General features: G+C 47.2%; 1 protein-coding gene across 1 annotated transcript in view; it reads left to right on the top strand.

Annotated features, from left to right (window-relative positions):
- Positions 1-12,883, top strand: part of LOC126209891 (serine/arginine repetitive matrix protein 2) — a 690,162-nt gene that overhangs the window by 496,595 nt on the left and 180,684 nt on the right. Inside the window, exons 5-6 of the mRNA XM_049939014.1 lie at positions 2,550-2,838; positions 3,542-3,844. Coding sequence (XP_049794971.1) covers positions 2,550-2,838; positions 3,542-3,844 — 592 coding nt within the window. The remainder of the gene's footprint in view (positions 1-2,549; positions 2,839-3,541; positions 3,845-12,883) is intronic.

The following is a 12,883-nucleotide window of genomic DNA, read 5'->3' as shown; positions in this document are numbered from 1 at the left end:
TAAATTTCTAAGTCAATTCAGTCAAAAGATACGGATATCTATGTCATATATTATGCTCGCAGACTCACTGATGCAAACCTGTAGAGTACATGTTGTTGTTGTGGTCTTCAGTCCCGAGACTGGTTTGATGCAGCTCTCCATGCTACTCTATCCTGTGCAAGCTCCTTCATCTCCCGGTACCTACTGCAACCCACATCCTTCTGAATCTGCTTAGTGTATTCATCTATTGGTCTCCCTCTAAGATTTTTAGCCTCCACGCTGCCCTCCAATGCTAAATTTGTGATCCCTTGATGCCTCAGAACTTGACCTACCAATCGATCCTTTCTTCTAGTCAAGTTGTGCCACAAACTTCTCTTCTCCCCAATCCTATTCAATACCTCTTCATTAGTTATCTAAGAGTATTTATTGCTCCATATTTCGCGGATTTTTGCTCGTCACACTCACCCAATGCCACACACTGCGACCAAACTCCCTTACTAACAGCATGAGATCAAGGGCTATTTACCAACACAAACACGAGTGGTATTGGATAGTCATGGAGAAAAGTTTGTCAGTGGGTACGCACACAAGCCTTTTATATATAAATGTGGACTAAGTATGTACAGAGCGCGAGTCTTACTGGCTCTTGTCTAGGATTTTAGTTTAACAGTGGTACTTTTTAATTCTGCAATTTACAAGCTGTTTTACGTTACTTCGGGAAAAATGGGATGGAAGCAAAAAAAAAAAAAAAAAACACTCGCGTAGTTTTAGATTGACGTGCAAAACAGGAAACACAGTTGAACTATTAATATTATGAAAAGTACAGGCTGCTACGCTCTGTATAGCGGAGATGGAGAGTTGCAAATGGGCTCAACAATAATCCATCTTCTGAATTAAACTGTTGTGTCTAGACCATACAGCCCAGACACAATGCTGTAGCCGATAGGGCACGCAAGGCTAACGCAGACGGGCGTGAAGTCTGGAACATGAGACTTATAAATGCACTAAAGAAAAATACGTAGCTTTTTTAATACTTAACTTTATTCTCTTGTTGGAATACATCTCTTCTGCATACTCGTAAGCTATTGGCACTGATACAAATGGCGCCTTGCTAGGTGGTCGCCATTTAACTTAGCAGAGGGCTATTCTACTGTCTATCTCTCGGCAAATGAGAGCAAGGCTTAGCACGTCCAATCGCTAGCTATGTTGTCCGTACAACTGGGGACGAGGTCTCCTCAGTCTCTCGAGACCTGCCTTGTGGTGGCGCTAGGTTTGCGATCCCACAGTGGCGACACGCGGGTCGTACTACAGGACCGCGGCCGATTTAAGTTACCACCTAGCAAGTGTGGTGTCTAGCGGTGACACCACATAAACAACATACACACACACGTTCATGCAAATGCAGCTCACACATACGTGACCACTGTCTCTGGCTGCCGAGACCAGTCTACATCTACATCTACATCTACATACATACTCCGCAATCCACCATACGGTTCGTGGCGGAGGGTACCTCGTACCACAACTAGCAACTTCTCTCCCTGTTCCACTCCCAAACAGAACGATGGAAAAGTGACTGCCTATATGCCTCTGTACGAGAACTAATCTCTCCTATCCTATCTTTGTGGTCTTTCCGCGAAATATAAGTTGGCGGCAGTAAAATTGTACTGCAGTCAGCCTCAAATGCTGGTTCTCTAAATTTCCTCAGTAGCGATTCACGAAAAGAACGCCTCCTTTCCTCCAGAAACTCCCACCCGAGTTCCTGAAGCATTTCCGTAACACTCGCGTGATGATCAAACCTACCAGTAACAAATCTAGCAGCCGCCTCCGAATTGATTCTATGTCCTCCCTCAATCCGACCTGATAGGAATCCCAAACGCTCGAGCAGTACTCAAGAATAGGTCGTATTAGTGTTTTATAAGCGGTCTCCTTTACAGATGAAACACATGTTCCCAAAATTCTACCAATGAACCGAAGACGACTATCCGCCTTCCCCACAACTGCCATTACATGCTTGTCCCACTTCATATCGCTCTGCAATGTTACGCCCAATCGACTTGACTGTTTCAAGCGCTACACTACTAATGGAGTATTCAAACATTACGGGATTCTTTTTCCTATTCATCTGCATTAATTTACATTTATCTATATTTAGATTTAGCTGCCACTCTTTAGACCGATCACAAATCCTGTCCAAGTCATCTTGTATCCTCCTACAGTCACTCAACGACGACACTTTCCCGTACACCACAGTATCATCAGCAAACAGCCGCACATTGCTATCCACCCTAGCCAAAAGATCATTTATGTAGATAGAAAAGAACAGTGGACCTACCACACTTCCCTGGGGCACTCCAGATGATACCCTCACCTCCGATGAACACTCACCATCGAGGACAACGTACTGGGTTCTTTTACTTAAGAAATCTATTACTTAAGAAGTCTTCGAACCACAGTCTGATGCGAGAGGCATTCTCGGTTGTGAGGATAAGCAGGAGGCTGGGGCGGGGAGGGGGAAGGCGAGCTGCCTCGTCGCGCTGAACATCGGTGTGTGGTGTGCGGTGTTGCAGCAGGTGAACGCCAAGCGCGCCACGTACCGTCAGCGGCGGATGGGCCCTGCGCCCTTCGCCTCGCTGGAGGACCTCAGCGACGACCAGGACAGCCCGCCGCCCAGCGGGGGCGGAGGAGGCGGCAGCGGGGGCGGCAGTGGGGGCGGCAAGCTGCCGGGCATCCGCGAGGATCCGCAGCCGTCGTCGTCGCTGCACACGCCGTCCACGCCGCGCATCGACATCTCGCGCGCCAGCTCCAGCTCGCACCACGACTCCAACAACAGCTCGCCGGAGAGGGAGCTGTTCGCAGGTCAGTGGCCGGGGACTCTGCTGCCAACTGACGGTGGGGATAGGCGAGAGGAGGAGGGCCTCGGCTGTTCTGTCGCTTCCTGAACATCCACGTAAAAAAACTGACTGACGGTATGTCAGGTCGACTAGGTTTCGATCAGTAATGTAGGTGCAGTTATGGAGGGGATCCACTTTAGGTGCTTCTTTTCTGGGACAGGGTAACATTGTGACGCCGACCCGTGTGCGGTGCGGTGAAAAAGACAGATACGGATAGGTAGTCTGAGGGTTCGGAAGGCTCTCCAGTTCCGTCCTCAGGTTTGCAATGTTGAGAATTCAGAGTTAGCGCGATCATCTCCAATATCGGAAGTGGCAGAAGCAGATGGTGGGGAAACGCCGACCCTATTATTTATGTTGAGGAGTGCACGATTTGACGTTGGATGCACCTACCAAGAGCACAATAATGGTCACCCATCCGCAACTTCACCTCAACAGTGGCTTCTCAGCATCTGCACACTCAATATTGACGGAAAGTATGTAGAAAAGTACATTAAGGTACAGGCTTTCATGTAAAAATAAAATTATTGAGATATCTTAGAACGTCTTTTTTTTAATTTCAAAACGGTACTTACTTAAAAAACACGCCTCGTAATTCCGTGAATCTTAAGTTATTGTACACGCTGTGGTAGGATGAGATTTTAAGTGGCTCGCCGCCGCTGCCGTTGCAGGTGAGGTGCCGTGCAAGCTGGGCCTGGGCTTCAAGGAGGACGCGGCGGACCTGCGTTCGAGCACGGAGGAGCTGGACCTGGGCGACGACGACCCGGTGGGCTGCGAGGAGCGGCCGCGCAGCCGGCGCGGCTCTGCGCGCTCCGCCCGCGCCCTCGGCATCAAGCAGGAGGCCGGCGGCCGGCCGCGCGGGGGCTCGCTCTCCAAGTACGAGCTGGACGCCGCCGCCGCCGCCTCCGCGCACGAGCGCAAGGACTCCCTCTCCATCGTCAGCACCGGCAGGACGTCGCGGCTCTCCTCCGTAGGTGGGTCCCCTGTCCCACTCTCTCTGCGCAGCTCCGTGTCCGGCCGTCTGCCGCTCCTCCGATCTCGTAATCACTCGCTCATCGTCAGCCTGCACGCTTTAGTGGGCGTTGTCATTCTAGGTGAGAACTAGGTTATTAACCAGCGTCATATCTCTCTCGAATTTCTCACACGATCTTCCGGTATCACAAGCCAGCCGAATGTTGTATATTCAGCTGACTGGCGACACCGCAAGATCCCAGGAGGGGTTCGACCGTCCATTGTCTAACAAGAAAGAGGAAAGTGAAGACCGATCGGATGACGATATTTAATTTGTGGGGCGCTCAACTACGCGTTCATCAGATCCTGTACAAAGTCCCAATTTCTACACAGTCCATTTCTTCACACAATCTTATCTAGCCACTAGGACGAATGATGATGGTGAAAAAAAGCGATCGGCGCAACAAATTACAAATTTTCACCTGCAGTCATCATCAACCATTCGACATCCACGACTGGCACGCCTTGTTCTTGATGATGTGTTTCAATCAGGATAGGAATTCAGGTTACCTTCCATTCAGAAGGCTATTGCACTCACCGACTGTTATATTCACTTGTAAATAATAGATTTCAGCTATCAGTTGTCCTTTTTAAATTTTATTGGCAGATCTAGATTGCAGTTAGAAATTAGCCATTCTCAATGCACTGTCATTTTTGATCAATGCATGTAAAGCCTGTTGGTCGGGCTTCATCCACAGTTTATTCAATGAACTGTGGATGAAGCCCGACCAACAGGCTTTACATGCATTGATCAAAAATGACAGTGCATTGAGAATGGCTAATTTCTAACTGAAATCTAGATCTGCCAATAAAATTTAAAAAGGACAACTGATAGCTGAAATCTATTATTTTCAATGATAGGAATTGCTACTGTCACTCCATGCCAGCATCCAAGCGAACATAGTGTGTACTGGACACTTATAATAGGATAACTTGTAAAGTTTCTGAAATGTACATAAAACTACACGTGTTCAGTGGGGCAAAGCACACAGAAATTAGACGGAAGTTGACTGGTGGCGGGTAGTGTGGGTCCACGAGTCGAGATTTTGCCTGCTGTTATTGGATGTGGGGCGTCGAGTCCACCGACAGCCCAATGAGGCGTTCAGCCGTCTGTGTGCAGAATGTGTTGTTCAGAGTAGAAGTGATTCTGTGATATTTTGATGGCCTGTTTGAGACGGTTACTAGGGCGCATACATTTACGTTAGAGTGAACACGAACCGTGACGTTTATTGCAACATGTTCAGTGATAAAATGTCCAGTCACATTAACTTGACCACTGTCTATGTTTGACGTCAACGTGCAACAACCAGTTACGAAGGCAGGTGGCTCCACTAAAAGTGGAGGGTATATAAAGCATGTCAGGAGCACCAGGGGGTTACAATGCGGTCGTTGTCGTAATGCGGAAACGGAGCGATTCCCCTGACGTCCAAAGTGGCGCGATCATCGGCTTTCGGTCCAAGGGTGGAAGTATTTCCGAAACAGCTAAGTTTGTAAACTATTCATATACCTCTGTGGTTAAAGTAACTGTGCATAGCAAAATGACTCTGTCCGAAACCGGTACCAAGACAACTGTGGTACACGACGAGCCATACGTAGCAGGGGTGAACCACCGCTGCGGAAATGTGTGTGGATAAGCAGCAGCTGACAGCCCAGATGAGCTAAGGCGCTGCCAACAGTCTCTCCTCAACGGACATTGCTGCGTAATGGCTCCTGTAGCAGGTGCATGGTTCGTGCACCCATGCTGACTGCTATTCATCGGGGGCGAAGACTGGAATTTGCGCTCCAGTACCGCAACAGGCGACCTTTTCAGATGAATCACGTTTTATTCTCCACCGGACAGATGGCCAATGGCGTGTACAGCCCCGCAACAATCGTCGGAAGGCTCCAAGCTGGAGGAGGTGGTTTCATGGCCTGGGAAATGTTTTTGTGGCACTGTCTCTGGAAGGAACAATGAATCAACTCAAGTACGCATCTATCCTTCAGTACCACGTCCACACCAATATGTAGGTGTGAGCGAGGCACGTATGTCCTGGGATTGCAGCAGAACGTAACGTGTCACGCAGCTCACAGTGTATGTGCATGTTTGAACACCAGGATAAGTTGACTGTACTCCACTGGCCACTTACATCGCTGAATTTAACCCAGTCGAGAATCTGTGGTGCTGATCGTGCCATGGATCCTCAAAAGAGGCCTAGTACAACTGGCCACAGCAGTGGACTTACCACAGCTCCCAGAACTCTCTTCCTGCACGTCTGTGGTGCAAAATGTGGTTATTCAGACTTTTGAAAAGTGGTCACATTAATTTGACTGAATCACGTATATCTTTTTTATAAATATGCTACGGACACTTCCTTGTTCCTAACTGAGAAGTTCATAGGACTGCACACGCACGTTTCTCACTTTACGGTCTTTACTGTCGCTTTGACGTCTTATCGCACCTCGACCGCTCCGCCAAATCACTTGAATCATTTGATGTTAAGCCACAGAAAATTTCGGGGGTTTCTTTGAACAGGAAGTGAAACTTAGCAATAAAAAATCCTGGAATTTGGCAACTCTATTGGAGTTAATCGTCAGTGAGTGGCTTCAGCTGGATGTGCTATACGCGAAGAGACTTTTAGAGTGACTTACTCGACGTAACGAGGTCACTATCGAGACTAGGACAGTGTCACACGGTTTTAGCACCATGTCCCCGAGGTGACTAATTTTTTAGGCAACTGTGCTTATTTTTACTGCGGAAGCGACCGATCGGTCTATGGTGACTGATACATAGTACTTCGTATGCTCCGTCGTCTGTGACAGCGTCTCCCCACTGGTTGCGCCTCTGAGATGGCTGGACTGGAGCCCACACAGCCTTTCAGAGGCTGGACCGTCCCCGCCCACGCACAGCCCCAGCCTCCCTAGGCGGGGCGGCAGTGAGGGGTGAGTGTTCCCCCTCCAACGCCGGCGGCTGAGAGCTCCGACCTGTTGCCGCCTTGCACTGTATGCAACCTGCAGTGCACGGTGGCTGCCGTGCCTCGTAGGCGTGGCAGCCTAGGCCGCCGCGCTCAGACCTAGGACTGCGTCGCCGGCAGCTGCAAGGCCAGGTGTCGCACGCCGCCGGCGGTGCAGTTGGCTGTTCAGTGTTTCCTGTCGGACGAGGCAAAGATATCCCGAGGGAACCATTCAGTCGGCCGCGGGCTGGACGCTGTTTCCATTCCTCCTCGCTAGTCAAAACTGTCTCAAACCCGGAACCTTAACTTTCTTACCGACTGAGCTATCCAGGCACGACCTATGGCTTTTTCTATTTAGGTCGGAATGTCCCCATTTTCGTTTTTAACACAAACATCTCGCCGAGATACGTAAAAATCCCTATTATAGAGTCTTTAAAAGAAAGTGTCACGAATTCCTGTAAGAGGTAGTATTGGCCCAAACTACAAGAAAAGTTCCTATAATTATACGTCCAGAAACCAATACTTGTCGAGAGATGACCCGTTTAACTTGTGACGAGTTATGTGTCATATTCGGTGTTGTAAGTCGTCTTAGCCGGCCGCGGTGGCCGTGCGGTTCTAGGCGCTGCAGTCCGGAACCGTGGGACTGCTACGGTCGCAGGTTCGAAACCTGCCTCGGGCATGGATGTGTGTGATGTCTTTAGGTTAGTTAGGTTTAAGTAGTTCTAAGTTCTAGGGGACTGATGACCTAAGATGTTAAGTCCCATAGTGCTCAGAGCCATTTGAACCATTTTTTGTAAGTCTTTTTACTGTGGCGTGGTAAATTACCACATTACGCACGTGTGAGCAGATGCAACTTTTCGAGCAGTTGTGGAGATGATACATGACGATTACTTCAGTATTAGTGTAGAGTAAAGCAAGTAGAGTTGAAGCGGCTGGGAGAGAAGACGCACTTTCCGTTTTCATACTCGCTGCTATGTGGTAGCGCCAGTCTGTTCGTAGCGCGTTAGTGGTTCTAAAGGACGGGCGTGCTGCAAATTCTACAGAAACTGTGAGCATGTTCGCAAGTTTTAGGAGGGAATATTTTGCCACCGACTGGCCATGCTTACTGTCTTAAATTTCACGAAGATAGTGAGGCCTAGTTATATAATGGGCACACAAAGGAATTAACGAAAAACCGAATAATGCAAGCGATAGACAGGTTAATGATAACGGCACGTGGAGTGTTTATTGTTAGTCAGAAATTTTTACAGCGGAAAGGCAAGGTGCATCTTCTTCACCGCATGAAAGCAGCAGGAGAGAAGACGCAAACATTAAACGGGTTTCAACTTATCGTGAGGACGTTTCGCGCCTACAGTGTAGTACAGTTGGTCTATACACATTAAAAAAAGTTTTGCATCAGGTCGGTTCCCAGAACTCCTGAAGATAGAAGTTGACTGTGGATATTGTATCGCAGACACAGTCCCTTTGACTGTTCAGGGATGTCACTAAACCCGCCCAAAGATGTAAACAACCATGCATGAGCTCGCTTATAGTTGGAGGGGGCCCGACTCCCAGTCATTACACCAAGAAGCAGGTTCATGGCTCTTGTTGTCTGTAGTTCAACCATGCTTAGACGGTCAATACCGCAGTTCGATCGCATCCACGTTGTTACTTTGTGCCAGGAAGGGCTCTCTACAAGGGAAGCGTCCTGGCGTCTCGGAGTGAACCAAAGCGATGTTGTTCGGACACGAGGAGATGCAGAGAGAGAGAGAGAAGGACTGTCGATGACATGCCTCGTTCAGGCCGCCCAAGAGCTACTATATAGTGAAGTGGATGACCGCTACCTACGGGTTATGGCTCTGAGAAACCCTGACAGCAACGCCACCATGTTGGATAATGCTTCCCGTGCAGCCACAGGACGTCGTGTTACGGCTCAAACTGTGCGTAATAGGCTGCATGGTGCGCAACTTCACTCCCGACGTCCATAGCGAGGTCCATCTCTGCTACCACGACACCATGCAGATGGCCCCAACAACAGGCCGAATGGACCGATTAGGATTGGCATCACGTACTCTTCAAATGGCTCTAAGCACTATGGCACTTAATATCTGAGGTTATCAGTCCCCTAGACTTAGGACTACTTAAACCTAACTAACCTAAGGACATCACACACAACCATGCCCGAGGCAGGATTAGAACCTGCGACCGTAGCAGCAGCGCGGTTCTGGACTGAAGCGCCTAGAACCGCTCGGTCACAGCGGCCGGCCACGTTCTCTTCACCGATGAGTGTCGCATATGTCTTCAACTAGACAATCGCCGGAGACGTGTTTGGAGGGAATCCGGTCAGGCTGTACGCCTTAGATACACTGTCCAGGGAGTGCAGCAAGGTGGTGTTCCCTGCTGCTTTGGGGTGGCATTATGTGGGACTCACGTACGCCGCTGGTGCCCATGGAAGGCGCCGTAACGGCTGTACGATACGTGAATGCTATCCTCCGGCCGATAGTGCAAGCGTATAGGCAGCATATCGGCGAGGCATTCGTCTTCATGGACGACAAGTCGAGCCCCCATCGTGTACATGACTTCCTTCTGGATAACTAACTCGCTCGACTAGAGTGGCCAGCATGTTCTCCGGACATGAACCCTATCGAACATGCCTGGGATAGATTGAAAAGGGTTGTTTATGGACGAAGTGACCCACCAACCACTCTGAGGGGTCTATGCCAAATCGCCATTGAGGAGTGGGACAATCTGGACCAACAGTGCCTTGATGAACTTGTGGACAGTATGTCAAGATGAATACAGGCATGCATCAGTGCAAGAGGACGTGCTACTGGGTATTAGAGGTACCGGTGTGTACAGCAATCTGGACCACCACCTCTGAAGGCCTCGCTTATGGTGGTACAACATGCAATGTGTGGTTTTCATGAGCAATAAAAAGGGCGGAAATGATGTTTTAGTTGATCTCTATTCCAATTTTCTGTACATGTTCCGGAACTCTTGGAACCGACATGATGCAAAACTTGTTTTGATGTGTGTATATCACCTCCGTTGTGCCTGCAGGTTAGATATATCATACCCAATACCTGTAAACGGATAACGATCCGAACTTCTTGAAGTGCAGATGATTTGAGAAATGCGGCCAACGCTGTGCTGACTCAGAGGAATTCCATGAAGATGAATGTGTAGAAAGTCCGGAACTTCACTCTGAAACCCAATGGAAAGCTGACTGGTTACAATGTGTAGCGTGCAAACGGTGAATGGATGTAGATTGTTCAGTTTAGAACAACGTATGGGCGATTTGTGGAAGAAATTAGAAGAAAAAGCAGAAAAAATTACAGTTATACAAAAGTAGAATAATACTTCCTATCTTGCAATTTCTTTGTTCGTTATCTACCTACGAACAGTTTCATTCAGTTTTTACTTTTGTATCAATTACCACACGCGTTTATGACAGTTAGGCCTTGTCTAACTCCTTCATTGTTTCTCTTGATTTGTAATTTAATAAAAGATCCAGTCTGCTAGACTCATCTTTTTAGTTAACTAACAAGTTCCAGAAATACAATCATGAGTGATCTCTACTACCCATGGTGCGTCATCTTACCTACCCTAGGAGGAAAGTTTGGCATAATACAGTCATTTGTACATACTGTTTAAAATTTCAGTTTCACTGATATATTTACGGAAGCGATATTTTTTCTCAGAGACGATTAATGTGTGCTAAACGTTTGGCAAGCATTTATATTTTTCCATACGTAATTTACGGGACTTAGACAACGTTTCTAAAATGTGCGTTATCTCTTTCCGCTTTACCTGAAAGCCTAATAGGGCCACACAGTCTATGGAACAGATTAACAGGTGCTACCTATCACCGCTTTCTGCACGAAGAATCGCCGGCACTATTGGGCAGAAAGACTGGTTTAAGCGCGACGGGCTTGCAGCCTGTTATCTACGGAGCTTGCGGAGATACCTCACGCGACATTTCTTGGCCAGTTCATTGCTAGACGAGGTGCAGAAGCGTGGCCTGCCTGAATCCGTGGACTTTCTGGATATGAGGACGTTTAAAGGGAGTAGTGTACTCGTATGCACAGCCATCGACAATGCGCAAACATTAAAGGAGCGTGTGACCAATGCATCTGATTCAAAGCGAATGGAGCATGGTGTATCCGAAATAGTGGGCGATTCACTGAAGAAAAGGGCTGGGGATATGTCAGGATGCGTGGTACCCACACGCAACACTGCCTATAATGTGTACTTACTACCTGACAGACAGACGGAAATGTGAGGACAGGTAGGAGCATATCTCGGCCAGTACAGCGACTTCTTCTTCTTGTTTTGAGCAATACCGCCACTCGTAGGAATATGAGAGACATTTTTTTGAACACTTTTTACACTCTCTTCATTACGCGACAGTCTAGTATCTGAAATAAAGAAATCGGCTTTTAGTCCGAAGAGAACTAGCTGGCAAAAGTTCACTCAACTCGCATCCAAAACCGAGTCACAAGTCGATCAAAAGAGTTGCTTGTCGTTACTAAGTATTTTACAATTCCTGAAGAATTTTCACGAATAGATGTGATGCAAGACAGCGAAGTAATGAAGTGCCTCTGTCGAAACGAAAGCAAAAGTTGAAATTGGAAAAGTTTAATAGCGAATGGTGTAACATCTACACATAACTTAAAGAAAAACGGGTAGCTCTGCGAAAGCATCATTTGTGTTTCATTTAAACATAGTCATATGTTTCTGTGGACCGCTGCAAAACTTACTCTTCATTACCCTGCAAATATTGATGTGGGCGAACAAATGTAAAAGAAATTATTTCGTCAGTGATACGTCCGTAATCAAAAATGTGAAAACCAATTCAACGACTCTAATTATTATTCTGTTCCTTCAGATGCGTCCAACGAAGAGTACATTACCTCTTACCACTCCTGTCGTTGCAACACTTCATGGGTTCAACATAATAAAGCCAATAATTGTAGAATGTGGAGGGTGGTCAGAAATTCCCACTACAAACTTCTAGGACTTGTAGTGGGGAGTGAGTACATAATATCTTGAATAGGAACCCACGTTCAGAAACGTACCATTTCCGTGCTACAACCATTTGAGAACGTGTTGCTAATGCGACCATTTTTACAAGTAGTTGACTGGGCGTGATCCAGTGAATCACTTGTTTTACAGTTCCACTCATTAATAGACAATAAGACTGCTCGTGTACTTGTTGACGGGTTCTCATCAACATGATGCACTAACGCCTCTTCCAGTTCGGGCGTATGGGGCCCCCCTGGAGCGCCGCTGGAAGATATCCTTTCTCGAAACCGCTGCGTGATTGTGGCGAAAAGGGTACGCGATGTAGTCTGAAGTTGTGGAGAACTATCTTGATAAAGGCGACGAGCAGCTCTTTCATTGCCGTGAGCTTCGCCATTCAGGAAGATCATGTCGGTGTTTTCTGCAAACTTGTACTCAACCGTGTTGCTAAAACACTGACAGACGCTTGAATGAGGCTCAACAAGGTCAGTGAGGTAGGATAGGATGTCAAGTGACATCAGCCGATCTGACTTAAGCACCCTTCACTATGACTACCGCGTTGCAAACATACATAGCAAACATGTTTTCAAACGGTTGTAGCACGAAAACGGTACGTTTCCGGACATGTGTTCCTATTCAAACTACTACGTACTCACTCCCCTCTACAAGTCCTACAAGTTTGTAACGGGAATTTCCGACCACCCTGTATAACCTTATACTTATGTGCATCTATCGAATTGCAACAAGGCTAGTGGTGTACAGTGGATTAAATCAAGCAGTTCTGAGGAAATTAGACACTAAAAGTAGTCTCTAGAAGCAGTAGATGAGTTCTGCTATTTGAGTAACAAGATAAATAATGATTGGTGAATTAGAGACGATATAAAACGCAGCTGGGAATAGCAAGACAAAGATCACAGAAAAAGTACATTCAAAACTAATGTAAGTGATAAGAAATCTTTTCTGAAGGTATTTGTCTGTTCTGTACTTCTCTATGGAAATTGAAACGTGGATGATAAGCATTTCAGGCAAGAAGTGAATTTTTGAAATGTGGTGCTACGAAAGAATGCTAAA

This window comes from Schistocerca nitens, chromosome 10 (genome assembly GCF_023898315.1).
Source record: "Schistocerca nitens isolate TAMUIC-IGC-003100 chromosome 10, iqSchNite1.1, whole genome shotgun sequence".
In the NCBI taxonomy this organism is placed as follows: domain Eukaryota; kingdom Metazoa; phylum Arthropoda; class Insecta; order Orthoptera; family Acrididae; genus Schistocerca; species Schistocerca nitens.
This window is presented reverse-complemented; position numbering and strand designations above follow the sequence as displayed.